Source organism: Plasmodium vinckei (assembly GCF_900681995.1).
Source record: "Plasmodium vinckei vinckei genome assembly, chromosome: PVVCY_09".
NCBI classification, from domain to species: domain Eukaryota; phylum Apicomplexa; class Aconoidasida; order Haemosporida; family Plasmodiidae; genus Plasmodium; species Plasmodium vinckei.
The window spans coordinates 1088660-1112717 of NC_051301.1; the positions used below are offsets into that span (position 1 = coordinate 1088660).

Sequence of the window (24058 nt, forward strand, 5' to 3'; positions counted from 1 at the left end):
ATAAAATGTTTAATCATTTATAAAATTTGCGATTGCAATGTAGACGGGAAAAATTAACTTAATTTGCCATTATGTTTTGTAAAATATTCACATTATTTTTTTTATTTTTTTAAAAACAAAATTAAAATAAATGAGATGGTAAATTATTTAAATTATAATTGTTTGTTTCATTTTTTCATTTTATTACTACTATTTTTTCTCTTTTGTGTTGCTAAATTAAAAAGAGAATTAAGGGAACACCAATATATTTAGGCAATTTTTTGTAACACACACTAAAAAAAATAACATCAACACATTTAAAATAGGGGAAAATTTTTAATAATTAATACTATTATATTTAATATGTGTAAAAGAGCTAAAACCGTAATATAATTAAATAAGACTGAAAATTGGTGTAATATATATTATTGCATGCTTGCCCTTAAATAATATTTAAGTATTGATTTTCTTTACACAAAAAAGCAATTTCCTTTTTGATGTGAGCATTATTATGGATTTATTTATATTGCTGGGAATTTATTCTTAGTATAAATTTATTTTTTTCCGGTTTTGAAAATAGTTTTATTTATATATAAATAGAAAATATGGAAAATAAAATTCATAAATCGGATTTGGAACATTTGATTTTTTTTTTATTTCACAGCTAGCCATATAATATATATATGTGCTTGGAGATCCAAATAGCTTAATTTCAATGGTGTGTGGAACTTATTTTTTTTTTTTATAAGATAGCTATTTTTATATTGATTGCGCATGCAATTGTTATAAAATAATATAATTTTTATTTTTTACACATATTTTGTTTTTTTTTACACAAAATTGTGCTTTTTTTTTAGTGCACATGAAAAAAAAAAGGAAAAAAAGAGAAAAAAAAAAGGGAAAAAAACGTACATCTACACATTGTTATTTAGCAATAAAACGGAGAACAAATCTATAAATATATAATTTTTACGACTATAATATAATGTGTGTACAACAAAAAATTAATTTAAATTATAATTTTATTTAATTTTATAATAATTTTCATTTTGATTTTTTATTGTTTTTTTAATTGGAATATAATTAAAAATGATTTTACACATTTTCCTCATAAAGAAGGCTATATAATTATATAAGTGTGTGTATATAACTATTGTATGGTAATTGTTTTATAAATTAAATTTTTTAAAACATTATTCTATTTTATAATTTGTAAATTAAAAATATTAATAAAATAAAAGCTATAAAAATGAAAGGAATATATTATATCGTAATTGTGTGCTCTCTTTATCTAATAAACTTGGGTAATTGTTCCGAAGGTGGAGATAATATTTTTTCAGAAAATGGTAATATTAATTACGATTTAATTAATCAGGAAAATTCTGAAAGAAGTCATAAACTAATTAACCCATGGGAACAGTATATGGAAAAATATGATATAGAAAATGTGCATGGTTCAGGTATAAGAGTTGATTTAGGTGAAGATGCACGTGTGGAAAATCAAGATTATAGAATACCTTCAGGTAAATGTCCAGTTATGGGAAAAGGTATAACTATTCAAAATTCTAGTAAATCATTTTTAGAGCCAGTAGCTACCGGCGATCAGAAAGTAAGAGACGGAGGATTGGCATTTCCTAAAACAACTGTAAACATTTCTCCTATATTAATTACCAATCTCAAAAAAATGTATGAGAAGCTTCCAGAAGTAGTATCGTTAAATAATATGTCATTGTGTGCAAAACATGCCTCATTTTATCTTCCAGGTAAAGATGTCAGTACAGCATATAGGCATCCCGCAGTTTATGATAAGTCTAATGAAACATGTTACCTTTTGTATGTGGCAGCACAAGAAAATATTGGTCCAAGATATTGTAGTGATGATAAAAATAATGAAAATCTACCATTTTGCTTCACACCAGAAAAAGCTGAAAAATATAAAAGCTTATCCTATATAACTAAAAATTTACGTGAGGATTGGGAAACAAGTTGCCCTACTAAAGGTGTAAAAAATGCTAAATTTGGACTTTGGGTTGATGGCTATTGCATAGATTATAAGAAGCCTAAAGTTCTTGATAGTGAAACCTTATTAGAATGTAGTCAAAAAGTTTTTGACGAAAGTGCTTCTGATCAACCTAAACAATATGAAAAATACCTAGAGGATACTGCCAAAATTCGACGAGGAATTGTCGATAAAAATGGTAAACTTATAGGTGAGGCTTTGTTACCAATAGGATCTTATAGAGCAGATCAAGTTAAAAGTAAAGGAAAGGGATATAACTGGGCACATTATGATAAAATAAAAAAAAAGTGTTACATTTTCGACAAAAAGCCATCATGTTTAATTAATGATAATAATTTCACTGCAATAACTGCTTTATCAAGTATAGAAGAAAATTCCCAAGAAGATTTTCCTTGTAATATATATAAAAATAAAATCCAAGAAGAAATTAAAGTCTTAAACGTGAACCGAAACAATAATGGAAATAATATCGTTAAATTTCCTAGAATATTTATTTCAACTGACAAAAATAGTTTAAATTGCCCATGTGACCCTACTCAAATGAGTGAGCACAGTTGTAATTTTTATGTATGTAACTGTGTAGAGAAAAGACAATTTATATCTGAGAATAATGATGTTCAAATAAAAGAGGAGTTTAGAAGTGAATATGAAAGCCCAATAAATCAGAACATGATAATTATTATAATTTTGATTGCTACTGGAGCTATATTGGCCGCTCTATTAATCTTTTATTTCTTTAAAAGTAACAAACCGGGTGAAGATTATGATAAAATGGGCCAAGCAGATGCCTATGGTAAAACCAAATCCAGAAAAGATGAAATGTTAGACCCAGAGGTGTCATTTTGGGGTGAAGATAAAAGAGCATCACACACAACACCAGTTTTGATGGAAAAACCATATTATTAAAAAATATAGCCATTAAATAATTAAGTAATTAAATAATGAATCGTTTAAATAATTAATTATTAATAATTAAATAAAATATTAACTAGTCAGGTAATATTGAATATTTATATTAACAGACAGAATATTTTTTTTATTTACACAAATTAATTAACATTTTTGAAGACCCCAAAATTCAAATAAATTAAACATAAACATATTGGTAATAATGCCAAAATAATTAAAATGAGAATTAAAAAATATTAATTTAGATATGTAATAGCATTGTTATACTAACATGCATTATTACTATATATGCAAAAACAACTTAAATCAAATTATATTGTTTTTACCTGTGTGGTTAAAGTATATTCATAATATTTTAACACCAAAATAATGTATATCTTATTATCGTTTTTTTTTGTTTATGTCTTATTATATAATATATTTTAATTAATTTGAATTAATTATAGTGTGTTATATTTTGCTTTACTAATAAGCAATATACACAAATATTTTTTTTTTTTTTTTTTTTGGTTGAACTGATATTCTATATCTCTTATGTGATATTTGTTTTAATAAGATAATATAAGATATTTCAATTTGTATATATATATTTTTTAGGAATGCTTTTGTAATGTTACATTATCATTATATGCATATAGAAAGAAATTATTATTTAAAAAAAAAAAAAAAACAAACTTTAATACTTTTTTAATTATAGTAGTAATATTTTTTTTATATAATTACCTATGTTGTTTTGGGTATTTTTTCAATAATATTTTTTTAAACTTTCCGCATTATTTAAAATGCCATGTTTGCTATTCCACCATTTTTTTAAAGTTGGCAAGCATTTCTCTTAATCGGTATGTTATATTACTTTATGCAATAAAGTGTTACTTTTTTTATATATGTAAATATTAATCATATATATTAACTTTTTAAGATGGTTATTATATAAAAATATACATTATGGGATGGCATTAAATTGAAATTCAAAAATATATTAAAAGGGAGATATAGAATATTAATAATATAGCATTGCTTGCTAGAACATATCTAATACATTATAATACATTAAATGGGAAAGCATTTCTATAATATGGGTTTTATATAGCTAGCGATTTGTTTGCAAAAAATAAAAGTGTTGTTCTTTTGCACACATTATAAAGACGCTAATGTGTTTAACAATTAATGATATCGAATATGAAAAATGGCTATTTATAAGTACAGATAAATGCTAACATATATTTTATATTTATAATAAACTATTGTAAGATAATGATATATATATTGGAAAATGACTATATTTTTATGAAAAGTACAAGAATCTATTTAAATTGACAATTATTTTGGTATTGCTCTAATACGTCCATTCACATTTTGAAAAGCTAAAAAGAGAAAGTGACATCAGCTATAGAGATGAGTTATAGAAGGACGCGAACTGGCATATTTAATTGCTTGGATGGTGCATATAAGTGAAAATAAATACAAGTTTCCCGAGTTAGAGAGTATATATTAAGCATGGGCTATTATATATGTTAGTCATCAACCATAAAAAATGAATACAAATTATAGTGAAATAAGGAAATTGTTTAATTATTACATTAGAGAATATTATTATCAAAAATCAAAAGGGACATATTTTGTTCATATAAAAAATCCAGGAATATTATTTACCTCATTAAAATTTTATAAAAAAAAAAAAACAATTTTCCCAAATATATATGATTGGTATTTTGGTAATTTAAATAATTTAAAAAAAAATAAGGATGTATTGCATTATGAAAATTATTATAATATAAAAAATATTTACTCATACAAAATAAACAAAAACATAGAAAAAAAAGGGCATGGTGTTGAAACTGGGAATATATATATAGACGATTCAGAATCAAACTTAGACAATACATATAGAACAAGCAATTTATATTATAATATGAACCCTGTTTATTTATCGAAAATATGTTTATATGATTTAAATGATTATCATGTATTATTTTCAACGAATTATTATGACGCGTTCATACAGTTTTATTACAGTTTAATATCATATAAAATGGACTTAAATAATATGAAAATGTTTCCAAACTTAAGAATATTGATAAGCCATATTAAAAATTTAAATAACATTATAAATGACGAACTTATTAAAAGTTCTTTTTTTTATTTAATTAAACAAAAAAAAATATTTAATGAGGACTACCTTCATAATATTTTTAAAAATATATACTCCATTATGCTTCATAATTCTCCTCTTTATTTATTTGTTGACGACTTTTCACAATTTAGGATAATTCTTAATTTTATAAATAAGGTAGGTGTAAATAAAAAAGTGCCATAAATGTGCAACCTAAACTGGCAATTGAATGAATTTTTCCTATTTAATGGATACTTATATAAACCGAGTATCATTATATGTGTGTGTGTGTTTTTTTTTTTAGGGGGAAATAAGAGATATGTTTGAAAGTGCCTTACCATATCCTTATTATATAATAGTAGACGAAAATATAAACATCTACAATATACAAAATTTTAATGCTTATTTAAAAGAATATATATTTAAAGAAAGAGATTTAAATACAAACACGGTTAATTCAGAAGATTATGATACCAACAAAGAAAGTCGTGACGATATTTTTAGCCCAAATAATAATAATCAACATAAAAATGTGGAGCATATTGAAAACTTTAAAATTGGAAATGAAAATAGTAAAGATGTTTCAAATCCAAAAAATTCAAAAATTTATTTTTTTAAGTTTATAAAAATATTTGACATGAAGCCAAATTATCGCTTCACCGTAAAAAAATGATTGCATATCATTTGCAACAATTTTTATGTGAAAATTTTCATATATTACATATTTATATATTTGTGTGTAGATATAATTTTTTAATTCGAAATATACAAATAAATATAACCCAACTTAATTCAAATAATGTAGGTGGCACATGGTTTTGCCTCTCACAAAAAAATATAAAAAAAACAAATAATAATACAAAATAATAACATAACATATAGGAATATTTAGTAGATACTATGCGCATGTGAATAATAAACTGATTTAATATTTTATTTGGAGATACTTTTCCAACTGTCTAATTTCTTTGCTTGAATAGTGATCTATATTTCTTATCGTTTCCTTGTAAATTTTATTTTTTGTTTGGTTATATACTATATCATAATTGGATAGGGAATTGAGAAAAAACAAAATTTGATATTTATCTAAAAGGCAAAGATTATTATTTATTTGTTTAAAAATATAAGAAAAAAGTGTTTTATTATAATTAATATATGAAAGTATTTCTAAAATTTGTAAAAGATGATTATTATTCATAATTTCTTTATTAATATATAAATAATTTATTATTTGTTCTACTAAAGAATATATTTTCTCCTTTAATTGGTTTATATGCAAATTTTGGTCATTTATTTGTTTGGAATCATTTTCTGTTTTTATATAAATATGGAATGGGTTATTGGCATTTATATATGATTTCCCTTTTAAGAAAAAAATACAAGAATTAAGAGACATGATAAGTGTATTAATATTTTTGTCTACTTTATTTTTTAAAAATAAAATTGGAAAAGAAGAAAAAAAATTAATTACAAAATAATTGGACATGGTATACATATGCATTAGCTGACAAAGGTTATTAAAATTCATTTTATTTATATTATATTTATTTGCTAATATATTTAAAAAATGATGTAGATATGATTCATCTATGTTATACTGTATTAAAATGTTATCTTTTGTATTAATTATATATTTTTTTTTTTTACTTTTATAATTATCATCTTCAAATTTGTATATATATGAGTTGTGATTATTCTCTAGCACATTTTGATTAACTAAATTAGTCTCATCAACATTTATACAATTTTGTTCGATAGTATTTCCATATTTTCCAAGATATTCAAGAATATAAGAAATATCATATTCCTTTTCGAAAATTACTTCAGTACTCTCTTTTTGATTTGTTATATACTCATCGATTATTTTAAAGTTTATATTATCATTACTTATGTCTTTTTTAATTCTATATAAGCTTAGGCCACTTAAAAAATGTGTAATATATGTATATCCAAATCTTAACTCAAAAAAATGGCGAAAAATATTTGATATTAATAAAACAGAAACTAACTCATGTCTATTATTTTCGTTTGTATTTATTTCGTTTAATATTTTATAATTATATATATAAGAACAAATATTTATTAAAATATTATCTAATATAAAACTTTTATAATTATTTGTTAATTCAAATAATGAAAAGTTCACCTTTTTTTCTTCATCATTATGAATATATAATTTATAGGAATCATGTGTTTCTTCTTTTTTTTGTTGCTCTTCATTCAAGGGATTAGTAAGATTATTAACATAATTACATCCTCCCTTTTCAATAATATTGTTTCCCCTTCGTTGTTTTAAAATACTTTTCCTTTTATATCGGCCATATATACTTTTGCCCGAATTAATAAGATTAGTTTGTTTTTCATTTGTTTCTTCCTCATTGATATTTATCCCATTTTCTACATCATCTTTAGATTCATATAATTGAAAGCTAGCATTATTATTATTAGTTGTAATATTGTTATTATTATGATTTACTATTTCGCGAAGTAATAAATGATTAAATAATATTTTTTTTTTTAAAGAGTTCAAATCTTGTTTTTCCCTTTTCTTATAAAATATTATATTATTAATAATTTTTTGTGGGTTAATATTGTTTATAGTATTAATTATTTGCACATTAATATTATCTAATTCTTCCTTATTTATGTCTCTATTTTTTTTTAATAACTTTATTATATCTGGAATTTTCATACGATACCCTTTTATTATACTATCATTATTAGATAGGGAAAATGCCAATTTGGTTAGCCTTAACATTCATGAAACATATAACGGGCATATATATAGAGACTATAAAAAATGAAAAAAATATGTGTAATACTATATATTATCACCTTTATAATAACTTCTAATATATTTAAATACCATTTTTTGATACATAATATATACAAAAATAATCGTATAAATATATTTTTTGTAATATATAAAAACTTACAACTAGTATCAACAATCTTAGCTAACTATAATGATAGTATCCCCTTTTTTTGTGCTTCATTCTTTGTTATATATATTTGAATATGAAAAATGGAAAGTTAATTAAAATGTTTCATATATATATAATAATGATGAAAATATAAATTAATTTTATTTTTTTTTTCAAACTTTAAATGGGTTCCGTTGATTAATGCAATTACAAAAAATATTGCAAAAATTGAGATTTTTTTTTTTTTTTTGCATATATTCCAAATAAAACATTGTTATATGTCTAAGAAAATAGATTAAAAAAAAAAGTAAAAAGTTTCAAATTGAAAAAAATAAAAAAGAGAAAGATATGTATAGCATATAGATGGACATTCCATAAAATGTGTTACGTAATTCTATTGGGGAAAGAAAAATAAAATAAATATATCCATAATATATATAAAATAATAATTATATCACTGAGGTATGATAGTAGAAATAAAAAAATAAACATAAAGGGAGAAAAAATAATATTACTCACAAACAGAAGGGGGATATAAATACAAAATAATGATTTAGAATTTGCTTAAGAATGATAATAGTACAAAAAAAAGAAAGGACGGGCAGAAAGAAGAGAACCATAATATATATATGATTTATAAAACAAAATGAAAAAAAATATGGTTGAATATAATATGCCTGAAGAAAGTGAATATAAAGAAGAGTGTATATTCACATCAATTGATATTTTTAATGGAGACTATAACTATTTAAATTTCCATTATATATGCGAGATAATATTTGATGATTTTAGTTTTATATCTCCATATCATTGTTACTTTTTTTTACGTAATCAGTATGAACCTTTAGAAAATATAAAAAATAATTATTTACAAAATACAGGAAATAGTATATCTAATCATGACTATTTAAAAGTGATTCGTGAAAAAAAATCCATAGAACTGTTTGAAAATAAACGGGCACTTTATTATAGCCAAAATGAATTACCAAGTTCAAATCGGAGAGCTTTGAATGCAATAGCTGATGTTATAAATGGATTAGCAATTGAAGATTTGATAGCTATTTCGGTCTATTTAGGCGAGGTATGCATATGTATATATAATGAAATATAGATATTTATTATGGTTCGATAGGACTATACTACTTTTCCTTTTGTTGTCTCTAAATTTGTTTATTATTTTTACCTTTTTGCAGAACCCGGAATGGAATAAGCACAAACTTACGTGGATGGAGATGATGCAAAGAGACAAATTCCGTAGGTATCAAAAAATTCGAGAAAATTTAGGGAGTACAGAAAAAAGAGAAATAATATATAAGGTAAAGGGTGAAGAATTTGATAAGATAGAAAATAAAAACATGATTAAAGATATATATTATTTTGGAGTGTTTGAAAGAAAAGGACAAAATAATTTAGGTAGAATATATATGAATATAAGAAATGATATAATAAATAATAATGAAATATATTCATGGGTATTAACTAATTGTAATTTACAAACAGACAAAAATTTAATTGCTGATATTATTATTGAAGAAAAATATCTTGAAAGAACTATAATTGATAATATTCAAACTGATGAAATATATACAAAAAAAAATGAAAATATAAATGATTATATAAAAACAGAAGAGAAAATACAAAATTATTCTTTTACTTCAAAAGAATTTATATCATTTGGAAAAAATTCTAATAATGATATTATTTGTTTAAATCCATCTATTTCGAGATTTCATTGTATTTTATATTTTTCAAAAGATTTTCATCTTTATTTAATAGATGTTGGATCTAAATCCAGAACAAAATTAAATAATAATGTTATAAAAATAAATGAAAAATATAAAATTGAAAATAATGATGTTATTATTTTAGGTGTGTCTAAAAGGACATATAAAATTAATATACAAATTGATAAAGTTTTATCATATCTTGATACTAAAAAAAATGAAGCTCAAAAAAAATTAAAAGTAATCAATGAAGAAATAGAGCACCCTATGAAAAATAAAAATTTATTAAAGTTAAAAGTTTCAAACATTTATTATAAATGCAATGAAAATGATATTCTAGACTTCTTTAAAGATTGTGGTGAAATTAAAAATATGCACATGTACAATGTTCCGATTATAAATAAAGAAGAGGGTGTTGAAAATGGAAATAATAATAAAGATGATTCTAATAAATCGAAAAAAAAAAAATTCTTGAAACAAGCAATAATAGAAGTATATGACAAAAATACATCTGCTAATATTATCAAAAAAAATGATTCTTTTTTATATGGAAGAAAAATTCATATAGAATATCAGTCATTCCACCAGAATAAATATAGAGATAACAACTTTAATACAAAAAAAAAATTTGAAAATTTCGATATTCAAGTTACGTGTAAAAATAGTAAATATGATGGGGAGAAAATTATCATAAAGGGTGAAAATTCCAGATATAAAAAATTTAAGAGAAATGAATCTGGGGAATATCAAAGGGGTGAGGAAAGGAAAATGGAAAGAAGAGGGCATATGAATAGACAAAGTGAAGAAAGGGAAATAAGCAGAAGCAAAAGAAATCAAAGGAGAGGCGGGCGAAATAGAAGTAGTAGTAGTGAGCAAAGCGACAGTAGTAGGGGAGAACGAAATAGAAGAGGCCGGATTGATCGAAGCAGCAGTAGTCGAAGCAAACGAAGTAGCAGTAGTAGGAGAGAACGAAGTAGCAGTAGTAGGAGAGAACGAAGTAGCAGTAGTAGGAGAGAACGAAGTAGCAGTAGTAGGAGAGAACGAAGTAGCAGTAGTAGGAGAGAACGAAGTAGCAGTAGTAGAACCAAACGAAGCAGCAGTAGTAGGAGCGAAAAAGGTAGGAGATCAAGGGATGGTAAAAAAAGGCACAATAAATATAGTAGTCGTTATAGCATTGAAAGTCAAGACTCCCATAAAAGATACCCCAAAAAAAAATAAGGCTAAAAAAATTCTGATCTAGCATATAAAAAGTTGCAACATCAAAAAAATGCACACGAATGTTTATATTCTATGCATTTAGTATTATGTTGTGCTTATTTTTTTTTCTTTTTAAATATATAATATATGTTTGATTTTATAAATAATAAATATGTTTTAATAAAAAAAAATAACTTTTTCGAACTATTAAATATTCAAATTTTTTTAATATACTGATAAAAGAGAGTATATATAGTCTAAATGGTATGTAACACAAATAGGGAATATCGGTTGATATGGCAAAATAAAAATTTGCTATAATAAATAACATAAAAAAAATAAGCTTATTTATAGATATACTAATAAATGCATATTTTTTTATTAATACTATTAAAAGGCATAATCTGAATAAAAATCTTAGCCCAGTTTTCCATGTATCCAAAAAAAAAAATACTAAAAATGTTAGTATATATTATTAAAAAAAATAATAACAAAACTAGTGTGATAATTCCAACATATTAATGATAAAAAATGTATATATTTATGTAAATAAATATTTGTGAAAAATATCATTTATTGTCATGTTGTACTTATTATATATGAGGGTTTAAATATTTTTTAATTTATTTAAGAATGTATAAAATGTATTTTCTTTCTTCATTTTATTATATGATCAGAACAGCGTGTAAATATATATAATTATAAAGAATAAATATAATACATATTTTTATTTTTTGTTTTTTTTTTTATACATTAAGTACATAATTTTTGTTATATTGTTTTATTTTATTAATATTTTGGCTTATTATTTTCCCTTACCAGTATATCCATTTTATCTAATATATGTTACATTGTTTAGCCCTTTTTTATTATATATACATATTAATTTCTTTGACTATGGCTTGTTTACAATGCCAATCAAGTTATAAGCATATATACATACGTATGTATACACATACTTAATCTCTTATCACGATTTTGTTTATTCATTATTATATTGAAAAATATATATTTTTTGTTTAATAGCTTGGATTATATGACTATTTAAAATTTTTAATCTCAATGTTTACGTATTTTATTTGTTAGTTTTGAAAAGTAGTATTAGCTTGTAATTTCATAAGGCATGACCAAATATTTACATGTTGTAAAATAAGATATAATTATTGAAATAATTAATATTTATTTAGCTATAAATACACATGTATTTTATTGTATATTATATAAATAATACATATATATGTTAATGTTTTTTTTTATGATACTTATGAATGAGAATATTTTCACTGGTGTTAGCAGTTTTAATTTCTTTATATTTTGAAAAAGAGTATAATTGTATATATTATAATTTTCCAAAAAGTTTTAAATCAGTATATATATTAAGAAAAGTGAAAGGAATAGACAAAATGACAGAGAGAATAGAAGATATTAAAGAAGCACTTTTAAATATGGGCACCCGAAATATTGTACGAACTAGTAATAATAATGCATATCTTTCATTAGATAATTATTTTTACAAATCTAAAGATAATAGAAATAATACCAAATTAATAAATAGTAATGTTTTAAGTATTTTTAGCTATGCATTAAAATATATGAATAAAAACAGTTTCGATAAATGGCTTAAAAGTAATATTAAAGCTCCCTTTTATGATACATTTATTCCACGTAATAAACCGTTAGCTTATATAAGATTTAAAACTCCAAATGAATTAAAAACTTTTGAAAAATTGATAGAAAATAAAAGAATTTATCCTAATGATAACCTCTCAATTATTAAAATTAATAAAAATTCAAAATTCTGTCAAAAACGAAAATTTGATCAAACAGATAACTCAAATGAAGGTACAACTAATGATGCCAATAATGAAAAAAGAAATAAAGACAGTTTAGAATTGATAAAAAAAAATCATGAAAGTATGAATAATAATAATAATGATCCTAACCAAAAGAGACAAAAAATAATAGAGAGCCAACTAAATTGTGATAAGATTGAAAAAGAGAAGGAAGATAAATCGAATACCTTATTAGATTTACAAACTATTATGAAGTTAAACAAAAAAGAAAAAGTGAAAAGTATAGAAAACTATGTTACACCTTTATATAAATATAAATATGAAGACCAAATTAAAATAAAAAACACTTTTTTAAAAAAATGCAAGGATCAAATTTTAAATAATTTAAGAAATAAATGGATGAGACAAAATTTAATTTTTGGAGAATTAGATTTAAATGTACCAACCGAAAATGAATCTGATCTGAATAATGGCAATAAAGAAAATAATGAAGCCCAAAATGATGACGAAAATAATGGCATACAAACATTCAATGATGATAATAATGATTATTCTTTAGAAGAAAAAGTTAACAAATATAATTTTCAAATTGATAATCCATTATATCCACCTGAAAAAAATATTAATGGGTACCGAAATAAATGTGAATTTACAATATCATATGACGAGAATAATAATGTAGAAATAGGTTTTGTAGTAGGAAAAGTTAAAACAAATATGAATGAAACAAATGATGAAAATAATTGTAATTTTAGTGAAAACAATATAAGTAATAATCCTTCACCAGTTAATGAATCTCATCAAACTAAGCTTCGAAATAAAAAACAAAAACAATGCTATTTTTTAAATCCTATAGTTAAAAGTATTGATGATTGTATTCATATTCATTCATGTATGAAAGAAGTTGTTAAAGAAATGAAAAGTATAATTAAAGATTCGAATTATCCAGTATTTGATAGAGTTTATAAAACAGGTAAGTTTAATTATGTTGGAAATAATACATGAGTGGTTATGAAAATAATTAAGTATATGTGTTAATATGTGTGTTTTTTATTGCTTATTATTGTTTTACTTTACCTTTTCAGGTATTTGGAGATTGTTGGTAATTCGGCTGAACAGCAAGAAGGAATTGATGATCACTGTCCAAACTTATTCTTTAGATCAGAAAAAAAAAAGAGACATAAAAAGGTTACTTATAAATAGATTAACTAAGAAAAAAGATGAATCATATATGGAGTTTAGTAACTTTAAAGTAGTATCTCTTTACTTACAAGAACATGGTAACTCAAATGATTCAACAGATCAGTCACAAAATGAACATTTATGGGGTGTAGAACATTTAGAAGAAACAATTTTAGGAAATAAATTTTTAATAACGCCATCATGTTTTTTTCAAGTTAATCATACAAGTTGTGAAATATTATATAAGAAAGTTATAGATTATGTAAATATAAATAAAAATATGAAAAACTATATTTTTGATTTATGTTGTGGAACAGGAACAATAAGTATTTGTATTGCAAATGCATTGAAGCATGAAGATACACATATTGTTGGTATTGATATATGTGAAGAAAGTATTATTAGTGCAAATAAAAATGCTCAAATAAATAAAATAAAAAATTATAAATTTATAAAAGGTAGAGTAGAAGAATTATTTGCTGGAGAAATTAAAAATATATCCCAACAAAATTGTAATATAATAGTTATAGTAGATCCACCAAGAAGTGGATTAGCTCAAAGTGTCCTCAACACATTAAGCTCAATACATCCTATTAATCAAATTATTTATGTATCTTGTAATCCTTCAACATTGATAAATAATGTAACAAACCTTTTATTTATGAATGAATCTTTTAAAATAAAAAACTTAGTATTTGTTGATATGTTTCCACACACATATCACCTTGAATGTATAACAAATATAGAGAGAACAAAATAATTTAGGAAAATATTGTTTATTCATTTTTATGCATATATACATGTGTATGTAAATTTTGGTAATAGTCTACATTATTTTACGTTTTAAATTTAGCTATACTTATATTCAATTGTTTGTGTTGATATGAACATATGAGTTATGCAATCCATATCATGAATATTGCATATGCTATTATATGACACCTTTTTAAAGATGTCTTTTGCTTTATCAACTTTTTTGTTAAAAAAATATTGAAAATAAATCGATTATTGAAATTCGAACAAATTTAAGGTATCCCTTAAAATTAGTGATGAAAAATGTACTTTCTTAATATGCCATAATTTTTATTTAAAAGTTATTTATATTAATATACTATCTTTATTAATATGATTTATTATTTTTATCTTTTTTTTATTTTAATCATATATTTGCATTATTCTAGTCTCTTATATTATTCATTTCTTGTCGTCTTTCTTATATAAATTTCCTATTTTACACATAATATGTATTATTTGTTTTTTAATGGCACGAAATGGAAAAAAAAGAAAAAACAGTGTTTTTTATTTTGAAAAAAAAATATATATTGTGTAAAAAATATTACTTTATTAATTAATTTATATATTATGCTTTTATTCCAATTTTTTGAAAGGATAAATATGTTGGAATTATAAAAATTTGTAATTCACACAAAGAGAATATTCTGCATAAATTTATAACAATATTATCAATATCAACATTTTTATTTTTTACTTTTCTATTTTTAAGATATTTTCTCGATATATGTATTTATATATACCAACATAGGGATATTAGAATGCATATATGGACATGTGTAATAAAATTTCCAAATCATACTATAGTAACTTTAAGAAAGAGAAAAAATTATTCATCAGAATGTTTATAACGAATGGAAATATAAAAAAATTATGAAGTTATTAAATTTTATACAATATATGGATATTTATACTTAATTTTTCTTTTTTTATATATATGTGTGTTTATTTTATATATTTTTTTGTGGATTTTCAAAAAGTTTAATATTGTTTTTGTGAAAAAATGAAGCTTGAGGACTTAATCCCAAATCCCTGATTTCCTAAAGAATATATAACAAGAACTTTGCTAAAAATGTATTTAACTTATCCATGGTGATTATTAATATATATGTATAGACCTAGTATACATATTTGTGTGCAAACATTGCACTATGTATATTGAGAAATTCTTAGATTTTTTATATGTTGGGAAAAATGAGAGTAACTAGTTTGGTGGTATTATATATTCAATTATTTTATTTTTGTAAAAATGATGATATACCATTTCAAAGTTCGGACAACTTGTTAAATAAAAGTTTGATGGATGTAATACATAATAATTTCAATGTAAATGGAATCATGAAAATAATTGAAAAAATGTTTAAGAATAGTATGGATGATATTGAAATGGAAGATGATAGTGAAATACAAAATATGCAAATTAAAGAATATAGCATTGATAGTAATAAATACAAATTACCATATCCTTCTTTTAAGGAATATTGTAAGACTATATATAGTTCATTTATTTTTACAACTTATGTGTGAATGTTTTATTATGCACATGCTTATGTTGTGTTTGTCTAGGTATTCTGTTCTACTGCATTTTTCGTTTCATATTCATTTATTTATTCATTTTCCAATAATGTTTATTCATTCTCCCCTTGTTCAGGCTCAAGTGAAGTTGAAAATGGGAAAGACTACGTGGATTATATGGAAAATAATATAACCCAATTTGCCGACAAAATTGATAATAAATTTTATTCTAGGCATTTCAAAGAAATAAATGTGTTAAAACATAATTTAAATGAACTAGCTAATTTATTAAAAGGATTGAGTGAATTAAATAATGAAATATTTTATTTTTTTGAGAATGTAATAGAGTCAAAAAATATGATTAATAGTACGATGACAAACAAATCGAGAAGAGCATTACCATTTGTTAAACATTTTGAAGAAATGCTTAATAATTTAAAAAATTCTAATAATTCATATAGCTTTCATAATTTGATTATGCAATATGCTGACGAATTAAATATAATAATAAAAGATTCATTAATTGAGTATGTCTATTTACATAAACAAACAAAAGAACATATGAAAAAATTAGAAAAATATATGGAAAAAAATGTAAAAATATTAACAAAAATGCATAAAAAAATTGTTTTAAGCATTTTATATGTTGCTTCAGATATAGGTAAAACAAATGATAAAATTGATTTTTTAATAAATAAAAATTTAAATGAATTCAAAGAATGGATAGTATATGAAAATAAGAAATGTATACATAATTTAAAAAAAATAAAATTAAATATTGATTTTAATTTAGATAATATTAATGAAGTTTTTGATAAATCAAAAGAAGAATTAAAGAATGATTATATATCTTTTATTGATATAAGTAAATATTTAGCCTTTCAAAATCCAAATAAAACTATTTTGTCTATCATCCATTTTCTTAATAGTAAATATTCAGATGATGTGGATATTATTTTTTTATATAATGAAGAATATGTAGAATTTAATTTAAATGATATTACTTATGAAAATGATATGAAAGGAAATAATGAACAATTGGAAATACCTCAAGAGCATACTAAATTTGGAATGAATTTTAATTTTACTGATTTAGATATTATTGAGACATCGAAATATGAAGAGGTATTAAACTCTCATAAAATAGATAAAAATCCTAATTTTAAACATATCAATAAAAATAATTTTGAAAAAATAATAGACGATATTATTCTTAATAATGAAATGTTGGAAAATGGTACTTGGATAAAAGAAAAAAGATTTCAAAATCATAATAATATTTCACATAATGATATATATAATGAAATACAAAAAGATACAAAACATACAGAAAACCGTATTAATACTATTGATAATAATTTTAGTTTTAAATCAAATATTATTAACTTTACACATAGTATTAAAAACCTTTTTAATAATTTTATTTTTAACTTTGATAATTATTTATGTTCTTTTGAAAAAAACTTTGATTCACAAAATACGAATACTCACAATTATGTAGATACTATAGAGGACCGTACCAATAATCTTATTCCAATTGAAAAAAATGAAAAAAATGAAAAAAATGAAAAAAATGAAAAATCTGAAAATGTATCAGATGCGAAACAAGAGAATCAAATCATAGATTCAGAAAAAGAAATCAAAGCTAGTTTACAAAATGAACCTAATGAGTCTGAGATAAAAATGAATACCCCTTCAGTAGAACCACCGAATTATCAAAAAACCGAACCTACAGAACTCTCATTAGGTGATTTGAAAATAGCACTAAAAAATAAAATTATGTATGAGCTTGAAAGTGCAATTAAAGAAATTGTTCAAAATGAAGTTTCAGATATATTAGATGATGATTTTCCAGATGACGAGTATTCAGATGAATTAGAAAATTATGAAAAAACGTATGAATCGAATAAAATTAACACAAAAATGATTGGTACCCCAAAATATGAAAGTGGAAGCAATTCAAACAACACTGAGCAATTCCAAACAAATCATACAGAACCTGTGTCCAATGCTGAATTAGACACCGATAAAAAGAATATAATTTCTACTAATATGGCGAAAAAAAATATTTTGGGGGATAAAAGTGGTGAGCATTCAAAAGAGGGTGATGAAAACTTAAAAGAGAGTGGTGAACATTTAAAAGAAAGTGGTGAACATTTAAAAGAAAGTGGTGAAAATTTAGAGGAAACTAGCGAACAATTAGAAGAGACTGAAAACCCATTAGAAGAGGAAAAAGACCAACTAGATGAGACTGACGAGCACTTAAATGTGACTGGTGAAAGTAGTGATATGGTAGAGAACCAGGGTGATGGTGAGAATATAGAGGATGGAATGGATGAAAATGAAACAACTGAAAATAACAAATTAAACTTTTCAATGTTACATAGTTCAAATTTAAAATATTTATGGAGAACCCCTATTATTAAACAATTATACAATATGTATATTGAGCATAAAAAAGGATATATGCATAATAAGAATGATGAAAATATCGATATATATGAAATAGATAAAAATGAGTTAGAAATCCAAAACAATGATGTAAATAATTTTAATTTTAAAGAAGAATTAAAAAATATTAAAGACAATATATTTTATGCAATACCAGATATGTATTATATTTATGATATTTTAGATATATATCAAAAAAATAAAAATAGTACTTCAAGTAATAATTTTTTTTATAATAACTTTTATGGAAACGATTATTTGATAATAAAATCAAAAGGTGTTAATATAGAAACATTTATTTATCCATATTTTGAAACATTAAATTTGCAGTTAAATGAATCTAATACATGTCCATCGGGTAATTATTATTCATGTATGAAAAACTATATTAATAATAATATCGATAAAGAAAAATTAAATAAAAAAATAGTATTTATATATTTGGGAATATTTAAAGACGAAGTGTTTAAATTGCCAAATTCCAAACTTGTTGATGATTTAAAAAAATTCCATTTACAACAGTTTTTAAATAATGATATAGAATATCAATTTTTTAATAATTTTTTAATACAAAAACATAAAGAAGAATCTCTATTTTTTAGACGATTAAAATTTCATACTGTATATCATTTACAGCGTAATGATACGCTTATGTATGGTATTGATTTTAATTTTTATGTTTCATATTTTTCAAAAGGAGATATACAACATTTACCTTTCTCCTATTATTATGATTCAATAATTTATTTTAAAGTAATTTTAGCTTATTCAAAATATGGGGATCAAGAAATTGTTCCAATTGATGACGATATAATAAATCTAGGCTTAATGCTTTCATTAGATAATAAAGAGAAAAATGTACATTATTTAATAAAATCAAAAGTGATAGAAGATACACAATATGATTTGTTCAAAAACAAAAAAGGTATTGTAAAACTTTATAAAATATCTTATGAAAATGTTAAAATTATGTCTTCAAAGGATAAATACAAAATGCATGTTACAAGAAATACAAAAGTTATTTTACAAAAAGAAGTAACTTTTAATAGTAATAATAATAAAAGGACACTTTATTATATTAACACATTTTATGATAAAATGAGCGAAATTATGAAAAACAATATGAATTTGGAATTACTTGGAAAAACATTCTTTTTACATTTGGGAAAAAAATGATAAATTGATTCAAGTGTTAAAATTTATTAGATAATGTGTCTGCATATTTCTTACATTTTTTGTGCCAATAATATACAAATATGTTATTATCATGTATTATTATTATTTTTTTTAAGTGCAGTGTCTAAATGATGCTCTATATATTATATCAAATAATTCCTACGAAGAAATTTTATTTCGTAGGTTCCACAAAATTTTTGCGATTTTTAAGTACCAAAACACTGGACTACTTTAATTCACATTTAATTTATTATTATTAATTTTTTTTTTAAATAATTAACTTTAACACGTTGTTTGTGTGAATATTATATATGTGCTACTTTCATAATTTTACATTTTATTTGTTCATGTCATTTTTATGTATATTTTTTTTAATTTGGAATACCAAAAAAAAGACGTTAAAAATGAATATATGTTATATTTCACTAGTCAGCATTTATTCACACTTTCTACATAAGAGTTAAACGTATAGAGATAGTTATAATATTTTTTTCGATTTCAAGTTGAATAAAACAAAGTAAGCATGAAAGTTGTTAGCAATTGCAATATATGTGTAAGAATAATAGTAGACTATACAGTTGATACATTATCTTTCTTTTTTTTATTAATATGGAATAATATATAAATTATAATTTAATTATTCTTTTATTCATATATATGCAATAGCATTAGTTGGGCGAATTTATATGGGGGTTGTTGTTGGGCTATCAAACAACCAGAATTACATAATGTGCAATTTGTTCATTTTGAAAATGATTTCCCTTTTTGTTGTTTATATTTTTTAAAATACAAAGTAAAAGGATTAAAATTGTTAAGACCCCCAAATAATAAATGAATAAAATTTTATGTTTTATAATGAAAAGTTAAATAGCATTTTTTTTTTTGGAAATATAGTAATTGTATAAACTTTGTATTTTTATATATTCGACCTGGATATTGTTTATTTTATATGGACGAATTACAATTTGCATACACCAACAAAATATATCTACATATTTGATGTCGAATATTCTAATTCATTTGAATACACTCACATTATATAAATGCATATATGTATTATTTGCTGGTGCTAATTTTTTTATGCATACTTTTTATTTTTATATATTAAAAAAATATGTATTATCCACATATTAATAATGGGTTAGCATGCGGCCAATTTTTTAACATGCTTCCTCAATATTATATATAAATTATATTTAATATATAATTTGGAATAAAAATATGAATATGTTTATGTAGAAAATATTTTATAAGTTTTTGTAATTTTTTAACTTTTATGTTATTATATATATAACACTAAATTTTGCAATGACGGTATATGTTTTGGAAAATAAATATATGGAAATAATTTGCATATATGTGTTATTTTTATTTTTTTTTTAAAACAATTTATTATATGCTTGGGGTATATATGCATACCTTTTTATGTATTTTTTTTAATTAATACCACTTTTAAATATTATTTTTTTTCCTATAATAAAATCTGATGGTATTTTTCTACATATGCGTTATATATATTGAAAGGAAACATCAGAATATTATAAATTTGAATATAAATGAATATGATAAGATAAAAAAATATAAATAACGAATAAAATAAAAAAAAAAAAATTAAAAATAGTTATTGTATAATTATTATATGTTATGCAATAAAATTAAACTTAAAGAGTTAACAATTGTCAAATTAAAATAAAACCTGAATAGTGATTATTGTAAAACTGCAGAAAAACCTTTAAGTGTAAGTTTACATAAATTTATAGATTTATTATAAATAAAGCATTATATATGATTGCCTCCAAATTTGTACATATATATGTTATGTTATTTTTTACACAAATAAAAATTTCCCTATGTATTGTCAATCCTGGTTATATAAAATTTTAAGGGAAATTTTTATGTGTTAAATTATATCATATTATATAAAGATTGTATTTATATATTTTTATTTCATTTTTTTTATGCCCAAGTGTATGCCTTTGCTATATATTTGTGTGAGATATTGTTTTGTTCATTGAATTTATAATATAAAAAATTGTTTACCACAAAGTTTCCATGAATGTGATATATGTGCATAGAGACACGAATGAGCATATTTATAATTAAGTTTGTGTGATTGATAATGGTATGAAATATATGTTCATACTTTATATATGAAAATTATTTAATATATAATTTTTTTTTTTTTGTAGTAGATTATCGTAAAAATGGCTGCCTTTCATAAAAATGGTCTCTCAAAAATCGTTGAATCATGCCTAAAAAGAAATCCATTAAAAAATAGAATACGTGAATTATGTACAAGCAAAGTGAACCATAATAGAGCATCTGGCGACATTATTGGTATCGATCTCGGTACAACAAATAGTTGTGTCGCTATTATGGAAGGAAAGCAAGGAAAGGTTATTGAAAATGCAGAAGGTTTTCGAACAACACCATCCGTTGTAGCATTTACTAATGATAATCAAAGATTAGTTGGTATAGTTGCAAAAAGACAAGCAATTACAAACCCAGAAAATACAGTTTATGCAACAAAAAGATTTATCGGTAGAAAATTTGATGAAGATGCAACAAAAAAGGAACAAAAAAATTTACCTTATAAAATAGTTAGAGCTCCAAATGGTGATGCATGGATAGAAGCACAAGGAAAAAAATATTCACCTAGTCAAATAGGTGCATGTGTTTTAGAAAAAATGAAAGAAACTGCTGAAAATTACTTAGGAAGAAAAGTACATCAAGCAGTTATTACTGTGCCTGCATATTTTAATGATTCACAAAGGCAAGCAACAAAAGATGCTGGTAAAATTGCAGGTCTGGATGTTTTAAGAATTATTAATGAACCAACTGCAGCTGCTTTAGCTTTTGGTTTAGAAAAAAGTGATGGTAAAGTCATAGCTGTTTATGACTTAGGAGGAGGTACATTTGATGTTTCAATTTTAGAAATATTAGGAGGTGTTTTTGAGGTAAAAGCTACAAATGGAAATACCTCTTTAGGAGGAGAAGATTTTGATCAAAGAATATTAGAATATTTTATTAATGAATTTAAAAAAAAAGAAAATATAGATTTAAAAAGTGATAAATTAGCTTTGCAAAGATTAAGAGAAGCAGCTGAAACTGCAAAAATCGAACTATCAAGTAAAACACAAACAGAAATTAATTTACCTTTTATTACTGCTAATCAAACAGGACCAAAGCATTTACAAATAAAATTAACAAGAGCTAAATTAGAAGAATTATGCCACGATTTATTAAAGGGAACTATTGAACCATGTGAAAAATGTATAAAAGACGCAAATATTAAAAAAGATGAAATAAATGAAATTATATTAGTTGGAGGTATGACGAGAATGCCCAAAGTATCAGATACAGTAAAAGAAATTTTCCAAAATAGTCCATCAAAAAGTGTTAATCCTGATGAAGCAGTAGCATTAGGTGCTGCTATACAAGGTGGTGTATTAAAAGGAGAAATAAAAGATTTATTATTATTAGATGTTATACCTTTATCTTTAGGTATTGAAACCTTAGGTGGTGTTTTTACAAAATTAATTAATAGAAATACAACTATTCCAACCAAAAAATCTCAAGTATTTTCAACTGCAGCAGATAATCAAACTCAAGTCAGTATCAAAGTATTTCAAGGAGAAAGAGAAATGGCCTGTGACAATAAAATGCTAGGTTCATTTGATTTGGTTGGTATACCACCAGCCCCAAGAGGTGTTCCACAAATTGAAGTCACATTTGATGTTGATGCAAATGCAATTATTAATATTTCAGCTATTGATAAAATGACAAATAAAAAACAACAAATAACTATCCAAAGTAGTGGTGGTTTGAGTAAAGAAGAAATCGAAAAAATGGTTCAAGAAGCCGAATTAAATAGAGAAAAAGATCAACATAAAAAAAATTTAACTGATTCAAAAAATGAAGCAGAAACATTAATTTATAGCTCAGAAAAACAACTTGATGATTTTAAAGATAAAATATCAGACTCTGACAAAGAAGAGCTAAAACAAAAAATTTCAGCATTAAGAGAAAAATTAACCTCAGATGATTTAGATTCGATTAAAGATGCAACTAAACAATTACAAGAAAAATCATGGGCAATTTCACAAGAAATGTATAAAAATAATGCTCAACAAGGTTCACAAGAACAAAACACAACGGAAAATAAAGCAGAGGAAAACAAAGATAATGCATAAAATATTAAGAAAAAAAAAAAAAAAATATGTATAAAGAGACATATCTAAAGGTTTGCGATGTCGCAACACTGGAAAATACCACACTGTGTT

General features: G+C 23.0%; 7 protein-coding genes across 7 annotated transcripts; 6 read left to right on the forward strand and 1 right to left on the reverse strand.

Moving 5' to 3' along the window:
• Window positions 1-1228: 1228 nt before the first annotated feature.
• Window positions 1229-2905, forward strand: PVVCY_0903210 (apical membrane antigen 1, putative; the record flags this gene model as incomplete). Its single annotated transcript, XM_008626659.2, has 1 exon — window positions 1229-2905. The coding sequence occupies one exon, from the start codon at window positions 1229-1231 to the stop codon at window positions 2903-2905; it is 1677 nt and encodes a 558-aa protein (XP_008624881.2).
• A 1537-nt stretch (window positions 2906-4442) lies between these two features.
• On the forward strand, window positions 4443-5694 carry PVVCY_0903220 (conserved Plasmodium protein, unknown function; the record flags this gene model as incomplete). Its single annotated transcript, XM_008626660.2, has 2 exons — window positions 4443-5198; window positions 5326-5694. The coding sequence occupies 2 exons, from the start codon at window positions 4443-4445 to the stop codon at window positions 5692-5694; spliced, it is 1125 nt and encodes a 374-aa protein (XP_008624882.2).
• Window positions 5695-5946: 252 nt separating this feature from the next.
• Window positions 5947-7779, reverse strand: PVVCY_0903230 (conserved Plasmodium protein, unknown function; the record flags this gene model as incomplete). The annotated part of the gene is made up of 1 exon (XM_008626661.2): window positions 5947-7779. The coding sequence occupies one exon, from the start codon at window positions 7777-7779 to the stop codon at window positions 5947-5949; it is 1833 nt and encodes a 610-aa protein (XP_008624883.2).
• Window positions 7780-8591: 812 nt separating this feature from the next.
• Window positions 8592-10887, forward strand: PVVCY_0903240 (FHA domain-containing protein, putative; the record flags this gene model as incomplete). Its single annotated transcript, XM_008626662.2, has 2 exons — window positions 8592-9026; window positions 9139-10887. 2 exons carry the CDS (start codon window positions 8592-8594, stop codon window positions 10885-10887), a joined length of 2184 nt encoding a protein of 727 aa, XP_008624884.2.
• Window positions 10888-12134: 1247 nt separating this feature from the next.
• Window positions 12135-14601, forward strand: PVVCY_0903250 (RNA (uracil-5-)methyltransferase, putative; the record flags this gene model as incomplete). Its single annotated transcript, XM_008626663.2, has 2 exons — window positions 12135-13632; window positions 13745-14601. The coding sequence occupies 2 exons, from the start codon at window positions 12135-12137 to the stop codon at window positions 14599-14601; spliced, it is 2355 nt and encodes a 784-aa protein (XP_008624885.1).
• A 1214-nt stretch (window positions 14602-15815) lies between these two features.
• On the forward strand, window positions 15816-19775 carry PVVCY_0903260 (conserved Plasmodium protein, unknown function; the record flags this gene model as incomplete). The annotated part of the gene is made up of 2 exons (XM_008626664.2): window positions 15816-16116; window positions 16285-19775. 2 exons carry the CDS (start codon window positions 15816-15818, stop codon window positions 19773-19775), a joined length of 3792 nt encoding a protein of 1263 aa, XP_008624886.2.
• Window positions 19776-21979: 2204 nt separating this feature from the next.
• PVVCY_0903270 (heat shock protein 70, putative) lies at window positions 21980-23968 on the forward strand (the record flags this gene model as incomplete). Its single annotated transcript, XM_008626665.2, has 1 exon — window positions 21980-23968. One exon carries the CDS (start codon window positions 21980-21982, stop codon window positions 23966-23968), a length of 1989 nt encoding a protein of 662 aa, XP_008624887.2.
• Window positions 23969-24058: the final 90 nt, after the last annotated feature.